The sequence below is a fragment of the Corvus cornix genome, chromosome 1A (genome assembly GCF_000738735.6).
Source record: "Corvus cornix cornix isolate S_Up_H32 chromosome 1A, ASM73873v5, whole genome shotgun sequence".
NCBI lineage: Eukaryota > Metazoa > Chordata > Aves > Passeriformes > Corvidae > Corvus > Corvus cornix.
In genome coordinates this window covers 68647159-68671971 of record NC_047057.1, presented here as the reverse complement: position 1 = coordinate 68671971, position 24813 = coordinate 68647159, and the positions used below count along the sequence as shown (strand labels likewise).

The following is a 24813-nucleotide window of genomic DNA, read 5'->3' as shown; positions in this document are numbered from 1 at the left end:
TTGGAGGATGCATATTCCTGAGTACAGCCAGATTGTGAGTCCTCTCTATCTGGTTACCCGCAAAAAGAACAATTTCCAGTGGGGTCCTGAACAGCAACAAGCCTTTGCCCAGATTAAGCAGGAGATCGCTCACGCCGTAGCCCTTGGCCCAGTCAGGACAGGACTCAAAGTGAAGAATGTGCTCTACTCTGCAGCCGGGAGCCATGGTCTGTGCTTTGGCAGAAGGTGCCTGGTGAGACTCGAGGCCAACCACTGGGATTTTGGAGCCGAAGCTACAGAGGGTCTGAAGCCAACTGCACCCCAACAGAGAAGGAAATCTTGGCAGCCTATGAAGGAGTCCAAGCCGCCTCTGAGGTAATTGGCACTGAAGCACAACTCCTCCTGGCACCCCGACTACCGGTGCTGGGGTGGATGTTTAAAGCCGAGGTTCCCTCTACCCACCATGCCACCAATGCCACATGGAGCAAATGGATTGCTCTCATCACACAGCGCGCCCGTATCGGAAAATTGAATCGCCCTGGGATTTTGGAAATAATCACAAACTGGCCTGAAGGTGAAAACTTTGGTCTCGCTGATGAAGAAGAACAAGTGACACGCGCTGAAGAAGCTCCACTGTACAACCAACTGCCATCAGAAGACACACGCTACACTCTTTTCACTGACGGTTCTTGTCGCATTGTAGGGATGAAACAAAAGTGGAAAGCAGCCATATGGAGCCTCACATGGCAGGTTGCAGAAGCTACTGAAGGAGAAGGTGGGCCCACGACCCAGCTCTGAGGAGGAGGAGAGAGACTACACCTACAGAAGGATTCTGAAATCTTCCCAGGTTTCTCTCCACAGCGAGAGGTTTTATTATTTAGCATTATTATCCTTTTCCTGTGTGTTTGTTAAATAAATATTTTTTTATCTCTTTCACTTTCCTCCTGATGGCTTTTCTTGGTCTTAAAATCAAGAGTCAAACATGGTTAGAAGGAGAAAAGGGATTTTACCTTGGTGTTTATTTTGAGGATCCTTAGGTCCACACGTCCAGGTCAAATGCACTGAAATGCACCCCACAATGCACCCCCAAAAGATCTGATATAATATTATAGGTGTTACTAATTAGCATATCTATCAAAAATTCCCCAAAGAGAGGCTTCAATGAGCCCCCCTCCCCAAGGAACCTTCCCCTGGTTGATTCTATCTTAGTTTCTGGCGTGTGTTCTGGAGAGGACCTTGGGGTCTGGGGCACACTGATCCCTAAATACAAAGCTTCTAAAATGTTTAATCTCTCAGCTTGACAAACAAGTCTAAGAATGTAGACAGAAAGCAGTAAGAATACAGAAGTTGTAAAAAGGTATAACAAGGGTATAAAAGAAAAGGCAAAAAATCTTCATGGCATCACTCCAAGGAAATTTTTTTTTCCCGAACCTGGTGGTGGGGGGGGTGGTTGTAACCTGCCTTCTATCAGAGGATATTTTCCTCCAAATTTGTCCAAACCAGCACAGGGTGGTCGAAGCTTTATGCCACAACAGGACTTGAAGGATCACTAATGCTGATTAAAAAGAGGCCCACATCTGTTATAGGACCATGAGTTTCCACCTCTTGCGTGTACTTGATGCTAAGTAATGCTCTGACTGTGAGGAATAGCTCTTTTAGAAAAATTGCAGTGATTGCAATGGTGGTTGTTTTTTCATTCAGGCTTAAATATAATGGATGCAGTCATCATGTAAAACCATGGATTTTCTCTGCAATGATGAATCACTCAGTCATGGAAAACTAAAACTTGTTCTGCACAAAAATTTACAACCAAAATGAATCAATAAAATAGCAGCAGAAATTTATGGAAGATTATAGACCAAGTTAAGATTGAAGCCATTATTGGACACAATGGACTGGTGATTTGGAAGAGCCAGCACGGATTTATCAAGGATAAATCAAGGTCTGACTAAGCTGGTTGATTTCTATGATGAAATGGCCAGTGATGTGATAAAAGTGGTGGCAGGGAAGGGGGCAAGAACTACCAGGAGTGGAGTATTGTGGTGTAACATCCGGGCAGACAGTATTCATACCTCACCTGCCTCAAGAATAACTTATCTTTTAACTACAGTTACTCTCAGTAATCAGGCAGAATGCACAGCAGGGGCACAATCAAATAAATTCTCTCTCAGGAAACCTGCTCTGGTTTCCTTGAACAAGGGTTGTAAGTAGATAAAGGGCTGCTCCAAAGTACACATAGCCCTGCCTGTGCTGTTAATAGCACTAAACTATAAATCTGAACAGTATTCTAAGCATAAATGATTCTTGAACACCCGTTTTACTCCATATATCCAAGGTATTATATTTTCTCTTCGTGAGAGTCCTTGGCTGGCTCTAGCAGATCTGAGCTGAATGGACTTTAGCCATAGACTGTGAAAATGAAACTTCCTAACAAAATGCATTGGAAACAGGGATATTTCCAAAGCTGGGGCACCACATTTTTAAACATCAGGAAGGTGTGAACCATTATAATCTAGACAAGGTCAGGAAAAAAAAAAAGATGCTTCACAAGAATGTACAAAAGGAACACACTTGCACGTCTTCTTCCTAATTAACTTTTGACCGCTGTGGATAAACATGGATTTTGGGACCTTTAACAGAGGGCAGAACTGGGAGGAGACAAGATTAAAACATTGGTTTGTGTTGGAAGTTAATGATTCTTCTACCAAGTACCAGCAGAGCTTTGCTTAAGGAGCGAATACTCTGACTTTTGAGCATTTATGTGATAGTATAACTGCTGTTGTTGTGGATGCAGAACCTAGGTAGGAACCTCTTTAATATTCTTTTTGTTTGTCTTGACTTTAAAATGTTGCCATTAGTGTTTGCAGCTATTGAACACGACCTGTGTGCTACCAGTTGCATTTGCTATAGTCGGTAACACCAGTGACAGTCCTGGCGAAAGTGTCATTGCTTTAATGATGGCATTATGCACTGTATGTGTGTCTCTGAACTGTAAGCATTGTATGTTGTGGACAATGCAAGCAGCATTGATGTCTGCACAGCTCTGTGATACTCACTTTTCATATTAGGTGAACTTAAAAGGTCTTGTTGTGATTGTATTTAAAAATCAGTGAGACAATTGGATTAGCACTGCAGTTAGTGTAAATCATTACAGTTCCATGAATTACTGGAGGAAATGTGGCTCTTGATTTGCCATTTGCTCTTCTACTGGGTGATGTCACAGTCCCTGAGAGTGTAACTGTGGTGATAATCAGCCCAAAGACTTAGACTGTCTTTGCTGGATTCTTAAAGGTCCTCAAACGTCACTATATTTTTCTTTTATAAGAGTCTACAAAACCGGTAGCAAACTGGTGTCTTGACCTTTGTAAACTAATTACCTGTTATTCATGCTGAAGTTTTTTAACTTATGTTCTTATTTATTATAATTTGCATATAATTAGGGGGTATAAAACAAAGCTGGTTTTTTTTTTTTTTATCCAGTAAGGAATAGATCTACTGAATAGGCCCAGAATTAGGCCATGGCCCCTATAAGATCATGTCCCCTGAAGCACTGAATAAATCTGCACCTGTCCTTTGCAAGGCTGGCTGTATTCACTCTGCAATTGAATTGCAAGTTGCTGAATGATTTCCCATGATGTTGTGGAAGCTGTCTGCTCCCAGCAACACAAATAATCCAAACTGATTGTTAGTTAAGACCCTTGATTTTTCCACACCCAAAGTCGTTCTCAGAAGAGACTGTATTGAGCATAAAATCAAGTGAATTTGTCAAATGTCCTAAAAAGTGAACTGAGTGTTAAATTTCATCTGTCTGTACCACTCAGAAGTTTTTAGTGGATTTTTTTTTCTTTTTGCTTGTTTTTTGGGAAGAGGTTTGTTTTCTTCCCCTAAGAATAAAGACAGGTTAATTTTTGTTTGGGTTGATTGACTACCTTAACAATACCAATACCTTACTTGCCTGATCTTGTCTTTCTGCAAATGCAACTCTCTCAGATCCCTATTACAGAAGAGTGGCTTGTGCAGGCAAAGAATGGTAGTTTTAGAGAACTCATATTAGTGAAAGGGCACATTTGGTGCAGAAAGCTTCATACTTTTGCTTTCATACTTCACACTTTTAACCAGACCCTTGATTTATTAAACATGGAAGGAAATGCTAATTGAAAAAAACTAAAATAGCAACTTTATCAATACTTAAAGTTATCGGGCTCAGCAGCTACTGTATGTTGGCATCAATTGTGAATTGACCTTTCATCTTTTTTTTCTAATGCTCTTGTGGCCTGGAATTTCCCCAGCCCTCATCTCATCCATCTCCAGCTGATATTGGTATAGGTCAGGGTCATCTGAGGGTGGGAGGAGACACTGCCAGCAGATTCTAAGTCATGCTGTACCTTTAAACCCTCAAAAAAAAGCTACTTCTCCTGTCCTGTGACCTGCAATGATATTGCATATTATTGTAGCCATCAATGTATCATAATTACAAGGAGGTGTTTATATCTTCAGGTTACACAAAGACAGGTGAATTTCAGAGGACCAGATGCTCAAAAGTATTTGTGTACTAACTTTTCCTGAGCACCAGTAATTTTATTTCGTAACATTTTTTGTTGGTAGCTGTGCACTCTTGGAGAAATCCTTTCTCTACTTCTTGTTCCTATCTATCTGAGTAGCCAAGGGGAAGGAGAAACTAATTTTTTTGGTCCTGATGCATGTGCTGACCCAGACTTACAGCACAGCCACAGAAGAGTTTGGGAAGTAGATATTAGCAGTGGGAAAGCAGATGGACCTTTTCCAGCATTGCAAAAGTTCATCCAACTTTTTTCAGCTGCATTCAAGCATATAAACCTCTCTTTGTGCGATTTGTTCCCCCTCTCTCTTTTTCACCCTTTTCTCAAATGAGGAGAGTATTGTGAAAGGTGAAACAAATCAGATCTTCTGAGCTGTGATTTCTGAGTTCTGACTTCAGGGCATTAATTTCAATTCTCTAATAGAATATGCAATACTCCTACTTGCAGATCTGAAGATTTGCAGATGAAGATTGCTTTTTTCAAGTGACCCATTTTTTTCCAAGGGGTTCTGCAGTGGCTTCTGGATCGTCCTTGAGAAATCTGTTCTGTTTGTAGTAGGAGTTGCACAAACAGGCAAGTGTTTTCATTCTTTAAATAAACTTTGCAAACAGATATATAACTTCCTCAACAGCTTTTCCCTGAAGTGTATTTTTTTAGCTGTTATCCATCACTCAGAGTTTTAAAAAGCTGAGGAAAAAAAAAGAAATATTGACCTATTCATTGCAATAAACCAAAACACAACTTAATAACAAAACAAGGCTTTCAGCACTAAAACATTATGATGTATCAAAGGATGTATCATTGTCTATGGCTACAGGAAGTTTCTGAGGGAACTGGAGCACTTCTGCTGAACTGCTGAGTTGCAGATCATTTCATGCATCTGGGCATATAGACAGCACTCTGCAAACAGAAGGAGATCAGGGATACCCTGCGTATTATTGCAAGAGGAAAAAAAACCATGTAATATTCTTACAGGAGGCCAGTTAGCTGAAATAATAAATTGTTTTGTCACTAAGAATTGTTTCCAACAAGCCAGTGAAAAGGAATAAATTGGATGGTACAGTGCTGCTACAGATTTTACCAAATTGACGACTGAATTCTAAGCCACATGGCCTGCAAATTTAGAGCTTCCTACGACTCCCTGTACTTCAGCACTGATGCTTTGTTGACCCTTGTACTTTATTTTTGGACAGAGACTTTGTCTCTTACTCCTCCATCAAAACTGCCTTTTTAGCATTAAAAGACAGGACAAGGTAGAAAGGAGGGTGCTCATGTCTCTTAAAAAAAAAGGTGTCAAAACTAGACACTTTGGGATTTAAACAAATACACACTTTGAAACATACAAGTCGTTGAGTCAAATAATTTTCCATAGAAAGGTTCAGTTTCAACATCTCCGCATTTTCCTATAATTAGTTTCACCAGATTCATCAGAGAGGTCCTTAAGCAGCTCTATTTTGGCATATGTGCTTTTGTATTTATTACTGTTTTCTCTTGAGTTCAGATCACTCAGTAAAGAAATCAGTCATGACAGCGGAAACCAAACCCAGCAATGTCAATGACTCAAATCAGGAAGCAGAACCTGACCAGCTTTTGGATGATGAAGGAAACAAAATTCCACCAGTCAAAAAGATTTCCTCTCCCACTGGATTGAAGGTTTGGTGCCATAGCAATATCACCATGAATTACCATTGTTATCTGTTAAGAAATGTTGTTCAAGATGTGACATGCCAAATTCCTTCACTCCTGCTCCCCCTATCTTTTGTGGAACTGGATACGCACTAGAGGTACAGGGGATGGTCAGATCTTATCTTTTTTCTAAAGAAAGTAAAAATTCATGATCTACCATATTTACTCATAAGTTACTTCAAGTGGAAGACTTGAACGAGCCTCAATTAGGTGCCTACAATGCACTTGCCTGGAGGTTGCTGTCACCACCATTCTTGTAGGGTCAAAATAAGGCGAGGTGAACCATATTTCGTCAAATGTTTTGTGGCTGACCTGAGGATTGCATTTTAAAACCCAAACTACCCCAGTAATTTTTGTTTGTGTTTTCATGCTTATCAGCAGTTTGTGATTGCAGCCAAACCCTCTGAGAGCACTGCTGGCATAAGGCACGAAGGGTGATTCTTGGATTTTTGCCAGTCAAGCTCAGGAAATATAGAACATGTCAGGAAAGACCCCACACTTGGAGATTTTTCTCTTCATTCCTAACAAAAAGAGAGTAAATACACCAATTTTCAAGCTTTTACTTCCCAGATTGGCTTCATTTCTTACAGTGGATAGTATTGCAATGTCTATACCTATATTTACTTTGTTTAGTTACCCAAGTTTCTGTTGTATTGGAACTCTTGCCCAGTGAGCAATAAGTCTATTTGGTTTTTAGACTATGTGGAAATAGCTGGATAATATTTAAACAAACTTAAACATTTTACCAAATAAATCTTTATTTGCAAAAGCCACAATGTGTGTTGGTGGAAGAAACAGTCAAACTACAAAGAGTATTAAGCTTTTCCTTGTGAGATATATGGTAAATAGGCAACATTTCAAAATATATCATATGACACGGAGATGAACTCAATCAGTCACTACCACATTCCTCATACTGATGTATCATAAAAACTTGCATAAAGCCTTTATTTTGATGCCATATGACTGAGCTAGAATCAGTTATGAATTGGCCTAAAATAAGGGACGCATGACCCAACCAAAAGGTAATTTGGGTTAAGATGTAACTTTGCCACTGCAATTTGAGTAACAAATATATGTAATGATGGTGATTGTTCCACACAGCTTTAAATATATTTGATCCCTCTGTGACCAGTTTTCCTGCCTCTACCTCCCATTTTCTGTCTGAATCTTTCTCCAGATATTTCTGGCTGCTCTGTCATTCAGCTACTTCAGTAAAGCTTTGTGTGGTACGATAATGAAAAGCTCCATCACTCAGATTGAACGAAGGTTTGACCTGACGTCATCTACTGCAGGTTTCATCGACGGGAGCTTTGAGATGGGTAATGGACATTCCCTAACATGCAGAAAACTGCTCAGAGAAACATGAGACAGCATCTGGCACTAATTCTGGTTCATTACCTTGCAGGTAACCTGCTGGTGATTGCATTCGTAAGCTACTTTGGAGCTAAGCTTCATAGGCCAAAAGTAATAGCTGTGGGATGCTTTACTATGGCTTTGGGATGCTTTTTATCAGCAATGCCTCATTTCTTCATGGGATAGTAAGTACTAATCATGGTTAATTTGGGTAACCTAACATTGGAATTGCATTCTGCTTTCTGGTTTTTAAATGAAACTTGGTCTACATTTAGCCTTAGATTTCCAAAGGCCTGTAGAACCTCACTTCCATGTGCAATGAAGCACACGTGACACACACACACATTACTATTGTGATGGTGACTGTTCATTTAAAAAATACAGCTCTTCTGAAGTGAAAGTTCAACTCCTGGAAAACATGGGACAATCACAATGCTTTAGTTTCCACTCAGGCTTGTTCAGAAAGGAGGCAAAGAAGGAAATTATGCTAGAGCCTGCAGATGGATCAGTGCTGGTAGAACTCATACTAGGTTTTTTCCTGATCCAAATGCACATGCCTGGTTAAACTGATTTTCTGTATCTGGTTAATTTTTATTCATTTTCTGCAGGCTCAGAGAATTACTGCATTATACTTGTATGTGCTAATGTTTCTAGCCATAGCTTGGGCACAGGGATAGCTAATAGAGAAAGACATATTTATGTTGATTTCTTAAATATATAGGAATATTTTTAGGTATACTAGTGCAAAAAGAAAACTGAGTAATGCTTTCTTTCATGTTAGTGGATCTTGCAGACTTTTCATCAGTTTTTCACTCTTTAAGACAGACCATGTATCATACTTGTCTATGCTAGGCAGCTCATGAACATGGGCCTGAAAATTTGTAGAGCTGCTCTGCACTGTCTCTCCTGATGACTGCTCTTTGTTTCAACCTGAAAAATAAGCCTGCCTGGTCTGAGACAGGGCAGCTCCTTGAAGCAGAATGTGTGCTTTACCATGTTGTTCTGCCAAAGCTAATTGTACTTTGCCTCTCAGCAGCACTTGTTTCTGGGAAAGGGATCATGCTAAAGCAGCTGAACTGACTAAACGTATATCAAAGATGAAAAGGGGACCTTTGCTCAAACTCAAGACATTCTTCTTCTCCTTGGCTGTCAGGTCAACATGGGGAGTTTACTTGGACCTGGCCCTAAATTTAGACACCAAAAATTCAATCCCATCTGAAATACTTTCACAAGCCCTTTTGTATTTTCCAGCTTAAAATGTTATGCCTTCCAGACAGAGAATTCTAAGTCTTATTTGTTCTTCATTTTAGTATTTCAGTTTTCTAAAATGTTCTTAAATAATCTTATTTGCTCCTTCAGTAGCACTTTGAATTGATATTTAATCAAAGATACGTTTCTCTTTAGGGAAACAGCAGCCAAATGGTTCCAGCCCTACCACACTGGTGTTTCCCCAGTGAGCACTGTTTCTAAACCTACTGTTGTGTGTTTGCAGCTACAAGTATGAGACAACATCACATACGGCTTCTTCAGCCAACTTAACCACCAGCATAAATCCCTGTTCCCTACATCAAGATGTGAATGACACTGTCCTGGAAGTTTCGCTATCAGGTAAGGAACTGTAAATGAAAGTACAAATACAGGAGCTTGTTTTATCCTTGGTTGCAAGGATTCAGTTACCCAGGACCTGGAGCTGGGGAGTGGAAGAAATAGGACATGAAACTGCACAGAGTTTAACAGAAATAAATGGAGATTCCTATTATCCTCCTTACAATATGGAATACAGCTGTTCTATGTGTTCCTTGTATGGGACACAGGTAGAGAATGAGCCAAGCTTTGCACCAGAAACCATCTCAGACTTCTCACATTAAAGATACATTATATATGCCAGGTAATATATTTATGAAAATATCAGTAAGTTATGTTTTTTAATGAGCATTTTTTCTGATGGGTGATACTTACCTGTATTTTTAGAAATCAAATGCAATGGAGGAAGAAGAAAGTGTTATTAAAAGATCACGAAAAGTTATAATGGGGTTGACAGCATTTCATTTATCTTCCATAAGGAAAATGTTCTTAATGCCTTGAATTCTAAGCTATAATCATTTAATGCGCTACATTTCCTGTGATGTTTCACTGTTTCCCATTCAAATATTTTATTACAAAGGTGTTAACTCTCATCTGCAGGCTGTGAGAAGGAACCATCATCATATATGTGGATATATATCTTACTGGGAAACATGTTACGTGGGATTGGTGAGACACCAATAACACCACTGGGCATCTCTTATCTCGATGATTTTGCTAAAGAAGAGAATGTTCCTGTGTATGTAGGTAATCTCAACATGAAGTAAACTGAGAGAGTCATAGTATAACAGGTTGATCACCCTCTGCAGAAGACAACATCCAGCCATTAGAGGGTACTAGCATCTGCTTCATTGTATTTTCAGCATGTTTGCACACAATAGCCATGATGGGCCCAATGTTTGGTTTCCTGTTGGGATCTCTATGTGCGAAACTGTACGTGGATATTGGATTTGTGGATTTAGGTAAGCAAAAAGGAGGAAAAGTGAAAGTAAGCTAATACTTGTTCATAAGAAGTTCATATAAACAGTTGCATATGTTCTCATTATATTAATTATATTCATATATTTTATATTTTAATTATATTTATTTAATTTTTTAAATTGTATAATTTATTAAAATTTTACTGAATTACTAAAAGCTTTTAGAGTGAAGACAGAATTATACTGAGAGCATATTTTAGAACTGTCCTTTAAGATTAAAGGATTGTAATACACACTTAACTCTATTAGTACCAAGAACTCTCACAGAACCAAGATTTTTTTCTAAACTTGAATTTTAACAAAAAGATTCTGCTAGCGCAGTAGCTTTACAGTTTGGGGGAATTATCCACCCATTCCACTGAGTATTTTACATTATTTACATTTCACATAGTTTTTGCAGCACATTATACACTTTTTCCCACCCCTTCCTTATTCAGATGAAGTGAAAACGTGTGTAAGTATTGACATCTGCACAATGCCAGAGGGGACATGGCAATCCCTGTAAGTGGTGGCTGTGGTCCTTCATCCTGTTCCCTTTCAGTGATCTTGTTTTTCTAGCAGGACAGAGAAGTTTTCAGATGTTCAGAATCCTGTAGTTACACAGGTGAACTATTTTGTCTTTGCCTTCTGTTAAGCCAGTGTTTGATTTTATTTAAGAGTAAAGACAGTGAGCCAATTCCAGTCATGCTAGGAAAAGTCTTGTGAAACATGCCAGAATTAACAATCATAAAAATACAACCAGCTGCTCTCATCTGCCTTGCAATCCATTTAAAGCTGTGGCTAATTTCGCTGACACTACAGAGAATGTCCAGTTGCTTGTTAGTAACCTACACAATTCAGGAGAGCAGAGGATGGTCTCAGGAGAAAGGTATCAGCCTAAAAAGCACACCACACTTGAGGCCTGTCTGCCACCCCTTTGGTTTCCCACGTGTTGGGTAAGGACCTTGGTGTTGCCATGTCTGCCACAAAACATCAGTCAGTAAAAGGTGTAGAATGGCAGATAAAATAGCACTGGACAAACAGGAATGGCTTCAAACCCAAAGAGAGTAAGTTTAGATTAGATGTGAGGAAGAAATTCTTCCCTGTGAGGATGGTAGGTCACAGGAACCAGTTGTCCAGAGAAGATTTGGATGCCCCATCCCTGGAAGTGTTCAAGGACAGGTTGGATGGGTCTCAGACCAACCTGGTGTACTGGAAGGTGTCCCTGCCCATGGCAGGGTTTTGGAACAAGATGAGCTTTAGGGTACCTTCCAATCCAAAACAATCTGTGATTCCATAACACCATTCAGGGTATGATTCCTGATGCTTTCACTGCATGGATCTTCCCTCATTATTGTTGGAAGTCAGACACTATAAAATGTAGCTGTCATAGCAGACAAAGGTTGGGAAGGTTCAGCTTCTTCACTGGGGTAACTTGTGCCTGTTTCCCTCATTTCTAGGGAGCATCACTATCACCCCACAGGATTCCCGCTGGGTGGGAGCATGGTGGCTTGGCTTTTTAATAGGTGGAGCAGCCAGTTTCCTATCTGCTATTCCATTTTGCTTCCTGCCAAAGAGTCTGAAAAAGCCAGAGAAACCCAATAAGGACAAAACTTCACGTGGTCTCTTGGAAAACACGGGTTCCTCGAGGAATAAACTTTCTCCTGAAAAAACTAAGCCAAGGAAGTGGTCAGTAATGCTGAAAGGCAAGTGTTTCTCATGTTGAATAAATGTGAAAAGCAGTAGGCAAAACACACATAGGGAATGTAACAGTTCTGCAAAACATTTTGCCTCCCCTGCACTTCCATCTAAACCAGGCAGCTATCTCCAGGAAAGGAAAGATCCACCAAAAATTATTAGAAGTAAAAGGACTCTGAGGTTCTGCATGCATCACCTGCAATAAATCATCACCTGAGAGGCACCTACCTCTAAAATTTTGTGCTGGAAGAAATTTGAACAGTAGAAAAGTGTTTCTGTATTTGAATATAAAGGAAACAATAACGGCTCCTTTTGCAATATGGAAAGACAAATTATTCATCTGAGAGAGTTCATGGAAACTCTGAAGCATATTGGTACCTGATGAAAATACATCAGGCTTGAATAGCTCTGGTTGTGCAGTCCTTAGGCCACAAAAATGGTGGAAAGGTGATGGAAAGAGGTGACATTGCTTCATTTGTCAAATTTTTTGTTTAGATCCCAGTGCAAGACACTGGATATCTCCACCAAGGCAGTTCGCACTTAGCCTTGAGCCTGTGATAATATTCATGCAAGCTGAACAAGTCTGTGCTGTGTGGAGCCCTTCAGTCTTCATGTACATATCTCAATAGAGCACCCAGGCCTTAACCTATACTTCTGTCTTCTTTTAGGATTCTCTTCCTGTATCTCAACCTCTGGTGTTTTTCAAGAACCTGATTTTGCTTTCAGATACCCTCATGCAAATGAAGATCAGTACAACCTGCACTTGGACAGCTGAGAGCAGAACCTTGCCCTAAGTTTTGCGGGTTACTCACCAGTAATTATGCCATGCATCTTTCAATGCCCACTCATATGTCCCTTTCTTTCAGATTTCTATACCTCCCTGAAAAAAGTATTGGGTAATCGAATGTACTTTACGTTTTTGTGTTGCTCACTGTTACAGTTCAGTGGTTTTATTGGTTTCTTCACTTACAAACCAAAGTATATGGAACAGCAGTATGGACAATCTACATCCAAATCCAACTTTATAATAGGTGAGTTACACCGTGCAAGGACTGCTTGTGCTGTAAGGAGTGCATGAGGAAAGGTTCTCGTGTGTTTTATCTGGAGCTGATTTCCTTGCAGAACAGGTTGAAGTAAATGGTGGTGTGACCTGAACCTAAATTATAAAAAACACGGGTTGTGTGCTTATGGGACCATAAGAAATTTTTAAATTATATTAACATTACATTGCATTGATACTATATCTATAGCAAGGGCACCCCAAATATGCAATGAGTGCTGTGGGGAAGTTTTAGTTGCTGAAGCATCTAACAAGTTCCTTGCAATGGAAGTGGGTTTGGAGGGTTAGGCACTTCAAAAACAGCATATGCAACCCAGGGGTTGGACTGAACACAAACCTTCCTGAAGTCATAACAGACCATGAAGCTGCCAGGGACAAACTAAGGACAGACTTTGGCTCTTAAGACCATAACAATTCTTTAATTCTAACATTCCCCTTCTATAATCTCTTTCAGGAGTGACATCCTTACCTCCTGTGAGTCTTGGAATTTTCCTAGGAGGACTTATAATGAAAAAGTACAAAATGGGCATCATTAGTGCAACAAAGTTTTCATTTACCATGTCATTTTTGGCCTATGCCATCAGTTTATTGCACTTTTTTGTTGGCTGTGATAACTATGTGGTGGCAGGGATGACAGTGTCCTATGAAGGGTGAGTATAAAATAGAAAAGATTGTGGTTTTCTCCATAGTTCTCAAAAAATGTACTGTGACATCAAGGCCAAAAGAGAAACATGCTTTTGCAATACTTGAGAGAAAGTGAACACTGCCACATGTCATTGGGGTAGTTTTGTTGGTCAGCAGAGTGTCAGCGTGACAAAGCCCAATGCTGGTTAAAGATTAATTAGGAATTGCATCATTAGCAATGTAGGTTGTTTTGCTGGGGGAGGGTGGGGGTATTGCTGTGCAGTGTTTTCACTAAGAATGTAAATGGTGGACCAGGGAATATGCTTAGGGAGCACTGAGATGAAAAAATGGCAAGCTCATAAGCTTAACTTACCTAGAAAGGAGAAGATGAGGGAAGACATCCCTTTTTGCTCAATACACAAAGGAGGTCTGAAAGCAAAAGAGAATACTGCATTCTTCATATCCTCCATGAAAAGTTAGGCTAGGCATTAACAGAGGAGTATTTTTTAACTACAGCGATCAGGAGATCTGGTTTCTGTCACTGGTGCATTTTTACCAACAGATAAAGATATTGTTGATAGGACTGTGGTAACTGTTGCTAGCTCTAAGTTCAATTAATTGACCTCTCCCTCCTTTCTCTTTTCTGTCTACACCTGTCAGTAAAATCAGTAGAAATGCTTTTATTTGTTTTAAAATTCTCTATAATCTAGTAATCACTTTAATATCAGTGCAAGTAGGATGGAATCTCAAACAGACCAATAGAGATGTAGATACTCAGCTGTGAAAACATGGCCTGGGCATATGAAGTGGGTTTCAGGACAGCAACGCTGTCACAGAGAAGGGACTTTGCTGACTTCAGCACTGAATTAAAAATTTCTTACACTTGTCTGAACTTAACTTCCAAGCAACCCCATTCCATACCACAAAAATTCCTTGTTTTCTGAGTGCAACTCTCACTGCAAATGTGCCTCCAATGTGTGGGATCCTGTGTGTGGAGCCAATGGAATCACCTATGTTTCGGCGTGTCTGGCTGGGTGCAAGACTTCCGAGGGACATGGAAAGAGCACAGTAAGACCCTGCTTTGGTTTCAGAGGTTTTCTACCAGCTTATTTTCCATGTAACATCAGGGACTAAGTAGGATAAAAAAACCAAAGTCAGTAAGGTATTTTTGATTTCTGGTTACAGAGAGCACAGAAAAGAGAGATGTCTCTGAGTTATTGCACATTAAGCAAAAAGTCCTACCTCCTTGTTGTAGATATTAACTTTAATCTTCTGTAGGTTGAAGACAAGAGGTAGAAACACACAAATCAGATAGGTTTCATGTTGCCTGAAGGTTGTCCATGCTTTGCCTTTCATAAACCTCATTTTGGCTGCCATAAGGTTTTACCTAACAGTAGAAGTACACTAAGATGGAGTAGAATCTTCCCTGATACTGATCATTAATGTTTAAGTATGAAAAATGGGTTAAGGAAAGGCAGCTTGTTTCCTCCATGTGAGACTCTGGGATGTCAGGATACTGCTTGTTTTTCTGGGTGAGTGATTTTTGCTTGCCATGGAATGCTGGAGGTAATGCCCATAGTCCCAGAGACAAAGCTCCAGTCATTGGGCTGTGCCATTTGCATGTTTCCTGATGCCAGGTGACCACTCCAGAACAGAAATGGTCTGGAGCTATCTCTTTACTCTGTTTTCTCTCCAACAGAATCCCCATTTCATGAGACACCTGCTTTGTGTCTTCCAGGTCTTCCATAACTGCAGATGTCTTGAAATCAACAGTTCATGGACAGGAAACAATTCTGCCACCTTGGGGCAATGTCCAAAAAGTGATGATTGTTCAATGAAGTTCATTTATTACACAGTAATACAAGTCATAGGTGGCTTTTGTTATGCACTGGGAGCCACTCCTTCGTACATGATTATGTTCAGGTGAGTACAGCTGGCTGTGTACCAAAGGTGGAGGCTTTCTAGTGAGACTTTCAAAGTCATGTTTTTTTCTTCACATTAGGGAAAAAAGGACTTTCTTGCTCATCAGGAACTGTAGTGGTATGACAAGGAGTAATGGGTTCAAACTGAAAGAGAGAAAGTTTAGGTTAGAAGAAAGTCTTCCATGTGAGGGTGGTGAGGCCCCGGCACAGGTTGCCCAGAGAAGCTGTGGCTGTCCCGTCCCTGGAAGTGTTCAAGGCCAGCTTGGATGGGGCTCTGAGCAACCTGTTCTAGTGGAAGGTGTCCCTGCCCACAGCAGGATGGTTTTGGAGTAAGATGATCTTTAAGGTCCATTCCAAACCAAACCATTCTGTGGTTCTATGGTGGTGTAATCAGGTTTTCCAGAACATGTCCCTTTTTTCTGCTTGGATTTTTAAAGTGCCATGCATTTGTCAGGATTTCTGGATGTGCAAGGAGATGGCAGAGGCTGGATATATAATGAATTCAAGATCAATGCCCATTTCTGATGCCTGGAGTGCAGTTCCCCACGAAACAGAGGAGCATATTGCCAGGAGGCTTTGTGCTGTCCAAGATGTGTCTTTGTACAGAGGAATTCTATTCAAGCACACAAAGATGCTGCACTAACCCTGCTACCTGCAACTCTTTTGTCTTAGGGCAATAGGATATTTCCCATTAAGTATTCCATCAAGTGAGGGAAATGTATGCCTGAGTGTGAAGGCAGTTGGAGAGCTTGTTTCAATAAGGTCGGGATAGACTCTGATTATGACTTGAAAACTTCACTTCCTTAATTATGCTTAGTGAATGGACTTGCCAGGAGCTTTTTGATGGAAATCAGTAGATTAATTCACCTTTTTCATACCACTTAACACACTTCAGCAGATGAAGGAAGCACTCTTCTTCCAAATCTTGGCTTTCCATCAACAAGAGTATTAAGTTCAGGTTATTTAATAGCAGTTTAATAGGCATGTCTAAACTCTAAAGAGGCCAACACTTCTTACTTATCCATCTTTTTCCTTTTTTTCAGATGTGTTCAGCCAGAGCTCAAAGCTCTCGCAGTTGGTCTATACACACTCATTATGAGAATGCTGGGTAAGAGAAATCATTGCAGAGTCCAATCCACCTAGAGCCGCTCTTGCAGCTCGTAATCACCACTAAGAAAATATAAAGCTGATTTCTAAGAAGATGTCTTTCCTGTGAAATCTTGTCACATTTTTGCTTGCCTTCCAGGTGGGATTCCAGCACCAGTTTATTTCGGTGCAGTGATCGACAAGACGTGCTTGAAATGGGGAAACACCAGCTGTGGGAAGCGAGGGGCTTGCAGGCTCTATGACTCCAATGCAAACAGGTGAAGCAAATTAGGGCACAAAACCCTCACTGTGGAAAGACATGCTTTGTTCTCTTACACTGTAGTGTGTGATCCACACAGAAACGCTGTGACTAACTCTGGGCTCAGCTTTAAGTCAGTCCAGAATTCCTGAAATTGAAAAATCTTAACATCAAATGTTAAGCTCTCAGTTTTTAGTCAGTTTTTATGTTGTGCAAAAGAAATTTAATATCCAGGACAGAGATGTCTGGAATGAGTTCTAATTTTTAATGTACTTAAAGCAAATTAAAAATACCTTGGACTTCAGGAGTTACCATAAACAGGAAAGTTACCCAAATTTACCTTATTTGCAGGTAGTTTGTTCACACTGATGAGAATGCTAACTTTGGGCATTGGCCACTTTTGAGAGAAAAGTCCATGCAAGAATATTGTACTGAGTAGCTGTAGGTGTTGGTGAAACCCAAACACTATCAGTCTCTTGGGGTAATGTTCCATAGATTTTTCTCAGTTTCACTCAAACGTCACCACTTCTGATGTGTTTTTTATTTTTACATACCTCAATATATTTCAAGCCCTAAAGAGCCTAAAGCCTTGAAGTGACCAAAAATCTTCCAAAAAGAAAGGGGGGGCCGGAGGGGGGGGGGGGGAGGGGGAGAGAGATGTTGGAATTTCACTTTGCAATTATCTTTCTGCAAGTAAAAATGTCCAGTTTGTGGTATCCTGCACAAAGAATGAGTTTTAATATCTTCCCCTAAGCTTTTTTTTTGTATATACTAGGACCTTAGCAGCCATTAAATTGATTTTCTTCAGTGTTTTTGAAAAATTCAATGGCCCAATCCTCTATGCTCTGTCCCACAGGTATGTCTTCCTTGGTTTAGCAGCAATTTTAAGAGGTCCTTCCTACTTGATTGGAATAATTTTTTATATATTGGTAAAGAAACACTTTCAAAATAAGAACTCCAGGCCTCTAGAGAATGGACAAGAAGATGCTGCTATGAATAAAGAAGACAATTGCAAGATCAAAGAACGTTTGCCAGGTTCTTCTGATGCGGAGAATGAATCCTCTATTTAGAAAGCAATTTAGACCAGTGGCATGTGAATCAGGTCAACTTCTTTCAGAAACACTATTCACAATGCTGTGAGTAACTAAATAATAAATAATAACACTGTAGAGAGAGTATAACTAATAGCAGAACTGCAAACAACAGCAATAAATACTAACAAACAAGTATGAAAGTGCCTTATGTGTACCTGGTTACCAGTAACAGAATGAGTTCCACAAACTGAACCAAATTCTCAACAGACAAAGAAAAACCTCCCTTGGCAGCTCTGACAGAGCCAGTCTGCTGTTTTTAGTGGGGTCAGGTGCTGCCAGAACATCCACATGCCAAAGGCCCACAAAAAGTGATCCTGATCCTGTATATGGAGATCCACGCAGTGGACTGACACAAGAGAGAGAAGCTCAAGGCTAAGAGCAGCTTTCTGATTCCATCAAATTCAATCAGAATTCACAGTAAGCCAAAGCATTTAGCCAAACACCTCATCTAATTGCATCATTGCAACTGGTTTTCATCTCAAAATTAGCAAAAGCTGTATTTTTCCGAGAAGAATTTTATCTTACCTGAGCTGAAAAGGTTATGCCTGCTTAAAAATACAGAAATTTTTTCATGAAAACAATTTAAAAAAAAAAAAAAGCCTTATAGTGGGGGAATTTTATTTAAAAATACTTTTTTTTCTAGTTAAGTGATTCTGAAACACAAGAATTACCCGTGGCTGTGTTGCGATGCCACGCAGTGTCCGGCAGAGGGCACTCAAACGACGGCGTTTCCCCCAGTGACTGTCGCAGCTATCGATTCGTTTTTCACACTCAGTTTTGGTTATTCCGGGACAAGTTCATCATCAGGCAGGAAAAACACTCATCCGTGTTTCCACACACCTTAAAATTCCCTCGGCGTGAGCCTTTAGCTCATATACTCAAAGCTGCTTTTGTTGGTTTTCTTTCACTGTACTCGCGTCACTTGGAGCTTGACAACTTGTTATTACTTTAAATAAAAAGATGAGCCCTTGAGTAGCATTTCACAACAGGACGGCTGATACTTTAAAATAGATGCTCAGGGCTCAGTGGGATATGGTTAACAGGCATATTAGATAAAAAAAAAAACCCAACGTACATTGAGCAAAATGCTGAATTTTTCTGAAGTAAATGTTGTCTGTTATGACAGTCACTTAGCAGTGATTGCAGCAGCTGAACGGAGAAGAATGGGACTTTTTTTTCCAAATGAAGTGATATTTACTGAAGGCAGAGATTCTCCATCCATCAAACTAGAGAAGTTCTTTATTCTTCTTTAGCCTGGAGAAAATGAGGCTCAGGGGAACCTTGTGGCTCTCTACAACTCCCCGACAGGAGGGTGTAGCCAGGGGGGTCAGGCTCTTCTCCCAGTAACCAGCAAGAGGACAAGGGAAAATGGCCTCAAGCTGTGCCAGGGGAGGTTCAGGTTGGACACTAGGAATAGTTTCTTCACAGAAATGGTCAGAATAGATGGCCCAGAGAAGTGGTGGAGTCACCACTCCTAAAAGAAGCACAGCAAAGGTGAGATGCTGTAAACTGCAAAATAAATTTACATTGTTCAGACCTTGCGCTATGGGTGAGAAAAAAAACATAGGAAAAAAAAAAAGTCTTCTCCTAACTTGCTACTTTCTGTGCCTAAAGCAGGCGAGGGAATTATTCTTGTCTTTTCTATTAGTGCACAGAAAAACAACTGTGTGGAATCTTTCCCACATTTCAAGGAGTGGCTGATGTCCAAAATCAATACAGAAACAATTTTTGAGCTAAGTATGCTTTGCTTAAGGTGTTTCCCTTTTTTTTAGTATCTCCTCTTCAAGACAAAGCTGGAACACATTAAAAAAAAAAAAGAAGTGGTTTTCTAAGTCTTTCTAAGCAGTCCCCTGAGCTTTACGTCTGAATCAATGCAAAACATGAGAAAGGCTCATTGTTTTTTTATGTGGTGCTACAACCCCATGGATGTTGCCACAGTTTTATTCTGGAGTATAATCTACAGGCAATAAAATACATCAGAGGCATATGACACAGAGACAAAAAAAAAATCTGTCAGTTTTGTTTTGGTGACAAGGCATCTACTGATGCAAATCCATCAGGTGTGAATAATTTGACTTTGTCCAAGCTGGGAGGTGAACTCATTAACTGTCATCTAAAGCAGTGTTAAATATTATAGCTATTCTTTTTTTAAATTTCAGAATTTATCAGACGGATTTTTTGGCAAAATGCTCATCTGCCAAGCTTTATATCCAATGCAGCAGAACAACAGAACTGACTTTAGTTGCAAACAAATATATGCATTTTCCTCTCTAATAAAACTCTTGGAATTTAAAAGATAACATAAATTTAATGCATCAGTGTGAAATATGAAAACATAAGGGACAGCCTAGAGTTCTGTGCAAGCCCACCCTGAGTGCCCCGTGGGATAAGGGTCACAACCTGACCCTGTTGTGTTCAACTCACTTCAATGATAAGTGTCTTATATGCAGTGAGATCTCTCAAGTCTTTCAAAATGTCAAATTGTTTGCTGCATTCACCTGAAATCCTAGCAGTTATCAATTATTTTTAAAAGATACCTGCAATAATAGCACTAATTATTTTTCTTAGTGCTCCTTCTCATGCATGCTTTCTGGAATTCCTTACTTACACTAAGTACCTGCAAGTATTTACTTGCAAAAGCTCCTTGGTTTCCAATTATTCGTACTATTCTTCCCCCCCCCCCCCCCCCCCCACCTTCTTGAAAACAGATTTTGAAGGAGAATTCAATAGCTGACTCATTTCTGAATCATCATTAATTTCAGCCCACTAGTCTTTTTTTTTAATCCTCATTTTAATACACAGGATTTAAAGTTGTTTGTTGTTTTCCTTGACTTCAGGAATGCATCGAGTTGGTTAAAAAGAAGCATTATGGAGGGTAAGAAACGCTTTTGCCATCCAGGTCTCACAAATGCCCTGTTTGACAAATCCTCCAGGGATATAGGAAATTCAACAGCTAGTTTTTAAGGTCATCCAAGCATTAGAAGGTCTGGAAGATGTGTCATTGGGTCAGTTGTCATTATCTCTATATTGATGACACCACTGGAGAAGGGATGCACTTTGCAGTCAATTTGAACTTGGAAAAAATGTCAGTATTGGCATGCAAAGAAACAGCAGGCAGTGTATTGAACAAATATGCTCCTGCTGATCCTTAAAAGGTTTGAGAGGACTGAACATTTCAACAAACATAGAACTGCAGAACAAAACTGATGTAGCAGCAGGTACTTAAGGAAGGATGGATGGGCCAAACTCAGAATAAAAATGCGTCAAATTGATGTATTACCTAAATTGTTCTATCTCTGAGAACAGATGAATTGGTGAAAACAGTTACCTAAACTCAGTGCAGAGAGCACACATGGGCAGTCTCTGCAAGACATCAGCTCTTAGGTGTTACACTGAAAGCTGAATTAAGAGAGCAAAAAAAGGACATGGAAATACAAGGAGCAGAACTGATTACAGTAACGAGACTAAATTGGTCCAACATTTGGTATTAACAATGAAAATCTGCAGATAATCCAGCCCAGTTAATACAAAAAAAGGGGACCTCTGGATAGGGACTGCACACAGGGCTAGGATTGTTTGTGTTGATGCTGGAGTGAGTTCCTGCACTGTGCAGCTTAAAATCCTGTTAAGAAATTACTCCCCTACTTGTAATCACCTCTTTCTAAGTTGATGCAACTTACCCTCTGCAGTGAGAGCTCAATGATCAGCATGCACTAGTTTTGTTCCTTTCTGCTGCTCCTCAGTTTTTCTCTCTGAAGATGTCTTCTGGGATCTACAGAAAAAAATGGAAATCATGGTATTTCCACCAAACTCTCCATTTGTATCTTCAGCTCTTAGGTCAGTCTCTGTCAACATTATGGAGTCAGAGAACAGAGAAAAACAGACCTGGAAATAACTATTATATATTACACATAAACATTTGAATGATCTGTCATGAGAAGAAGTGTTCTTTATCCGCCAAAACTTTGCTTGGAGCATCTGCTACATTTTTTGACACTGTTCAACACTGAAGTTGAACAGACTACCTGGGCATTTGAGATGTTCACATTCACTCCCTTACTCTGTTACAGTCTTACTTCTTCAGTCAAGAATGCAAGCTAGGTAAAATAACATTTTCCAAAGCACTTATAAAGCAGATTTGTAAGTCAAACTCCTAACTTAAAATTTGTCTTTCTGGTTTTCTTTATAATGGCACCCCAATGGATGCAGGTTCCAAAAAGGTTAACTCACATTCAATAATGAAACAGGACCGTGTCAGTGCTTTGAAAACTTCCATTTGTATGACTTAGATGACAGTAAACATACAAGAAAGTGAGTGCTTCAGGAAATACTTCCTACTTTAAAGAGATACAGCTTCAAAAATCAGGATGCTATATTATTTATTAACAGTTATTGAGATGTTCCCTCATTCTGGATGAGCTTTGCATGTCTGAAAAATGATATTATATATAGCTTATAAGTATTTTGGAAACATTATTTTATCTGAAGTTCCCACCCTTTCATTTCTTGACTCAAGAGTAATTTTTGCCTGGAGACAACAGTTCTGGAAGTTTAGCTTTAATTCATTTAGTCTCAAATGACAGTAGTTATGAACGTGCCTTTGCCTTTCAGTTTCCAGCACAGGGCTTTGGCTTTCTGTCCCATCACTTTCCCAGAATCTGTAGCAGGTGCCTTTTTCAGCACTTTAACAGGTGGCAGCTGGACTCAGTAGTTTAAGCTCACTCAGGTGTGATCATACCTTTGGCTGCAATATGAATCTCCTCTTGTTTTGTATATTGTTCTATAACTTTATGATCTAGCCATTTTTCCAATCGAAACAAGGTCAGGTATTTGCAGGCTAAAGCAAATACGAGATTGGAACTGTCAGGGATTGTCAAACATTCATGATCTTAAAAGGGTTGAACCTGTTTGTGTGCTTGCTCTGAAATGACACTTAAAAAAACCCTGAAAATTAAAAGTTAAAATGTTTTTGAGGTGTCCTGATTTTTTTTTGGTAAAGAAATGCTTTATTCAGTGAGCCTGCTGGTAGATTTTTTCAGACTTCTGAATACTAATGATTTTAAACTCAAAATTGTGACCCAAATTACCTAAAATAGGACACACAAAAATGAAATTCTTCCTCCAAACTTATTATCATATTTTTAATATGCAGATCCATACTTATAAGCATTGGTGGGAAACTTTTTCATAGTCTCCTACAGCAAATTCTTCTCTTCATTTGTAATTTTATTCATGTGCTGACGTGTTCCACTCTGCAAACCAGGTATCCTGATGAGCCATCCTCCAAATGATATAATATTGGATTTGGCCATTATAATCTTGTGTGATTCATACCTTCTACTGGCTGTGAAGAATAAAATTCTATGTAGAAATCTATCTACATGTTATGTTTAGAAGATGGTTTTCTGACCTGTGCACCTGCAGCTTTAAAAAAAAATGTTGAAGCAATCAATACAGAAAACCTGGCAGGACCTCTGAGATATTTCAGATCATATTACTGTTACTAATATTACTACTATAACCTGTTATTAGTGCTGGAGTAATATTTCAGGTTTCATTGGTCTTGTCAGTTAAGCCAGGACTCAGCACAAAGTCTGTGATTATGTGACCTAGTGTAATACTAATTTTAGAGGTAATAATATGTGACATCAGTGTTCCATTGATAAGATGATATTAAAATAAAGACGCATTCAAATATGATTAAGTCATTTATGGGTTTTGCAGATAAGAGCACTCATTCATTTATGCAGCAATATCTCCTACTGAGAAACATGAAACTCTTCTGATGATTTCCTACCTGGTGATTTTAGAGAAGAAAATGCTGCATTTTATATAAATGCCTTATAGTGCAACACAGATGAGGAGATGAATTATTTAGGTTTGACAGTCACTGACTCAGAATGTCTCTGGTTTAAGAGGCAGATCTGTTATAAGAATTTTAGCAATACTTCCTAGTGTTTTTTTTCCTGCAATCTGTAATTCTTTTTCTGACCAAATCTCAAGGATTCCATCAGAATATTGTGTTACCACCTTTATTCCTCTTGTAACAGTTACTGTATTGCCCCTCATTTAAGTTCATTCCACTGATACACAGAAATCTGATGACCTGTTGCTTCCTCATAATCACTCAAGACTTACTTAGTTTTTCACTAAAAGTGGTAATCACATTATAGCATGTTTAGAACACCTAGCTAAAAAAACAGCATTTCAGTCCCATTGGAAAACAATCCCCAACTTGAACTGTGAATTAGTTATGTTTATGGAGTTCAGAATAAACACATGAATTAATTAGAAAGTACCACTGGAGAAAAAAAACCCCTTGTGATTCAGACCTATATTAACAGTTTCAGCTAGAAAAAACTTTGACCATATTTCAAACTAGAGGAAGGCAAAATGACAACATACTCCACAGTGAAAACTGGTAGACTAAATCTAATGTTACCTCTCTCCTATGTTATAAAAAAATTTTGAGTGCTTTACATTTAAGTTGACAGCCTGAGGTATTTTCTGTTTACTCTGCAACAAGTAGTACTTTATTCCTAACTTATTTTTGTGCCAGGATAGACAGGAGTTGTTGATAATGGGGACACAAAAGCAATAGGAGGGCTTGATTTTTATAGGGTACATGATCCTAATGCACACAGAAAACTGTGGGTTTAGGGCTGCTGGGGCTTTTTTTTCTATTTCTTTGATAAACAACTAGAAAACATCACAAAAACAGGTAGTCATAGGTCATTATGTCTGCTCAATTGTATATCTAAACACAGAGAAATGCCAAGTAACTGGGCTGTCTTCTGTCTTCTGTAGTAATTCTGACAGAAGGACTTTGAAAATGCCATTAAAGAGCTTTTTGATATCCTCAAAGAAGAGTTGGGTAAATACAAGGCTTATGCCCTTAAACCTCCCCCATTCTGATGAAAACTCACTGTTTTTTCTATTTGTCCATT

At 39.3% G+C, this 24813-nt stretch overlaps 1 protein-coding gene across 3 annotated transcripts in view; it reads left to right on the top strand.

Annotated features, from left to right (window-relative positions):
- LOC104692279 (solute carrier organic anion transporter family member 1C1) overlaps window positions 1-18844 on the top strand; it is a 53080-nt gene extending 34236 nt beyond the window's left edge. For 2 of the 3 annotated variants that reach the window (XM_020584876.2, XM_019288732.3), the window contains 2 exons: window positions 4986-5111; window positions 6040-6088. In XM_020584876.2, the coding sequence (XP_020440465.2) occupies window positions 4986-5025 (40 nt within the window). In that variant the 3' untranslated portion in view covers window positions 5026-5111; window positions 6040-6088. Of the gene's footprint in view, window positions 1-2659; window positions 2781-4985; window positions 5112-6039; window positions 6192-7404; window positions 7547-7632; window positions 7766-9072; window positions 9189-9764; window positions 9912-10027; window positions 10127-11583; window positions 11830-12687; window positions 12853-13335; window positions 13532-14410; window positions 14574-15243; window positions 15429-16470; window positions 16536-16673; window positions 16792-17628 lie in introns of those variants that run through there. The other variant, XM_020584874.2, reaches the window with a different exon arrangement.
- The last annotated feature ends 5969 nt before the right edge of the window (window positions 18845-24813 follow it).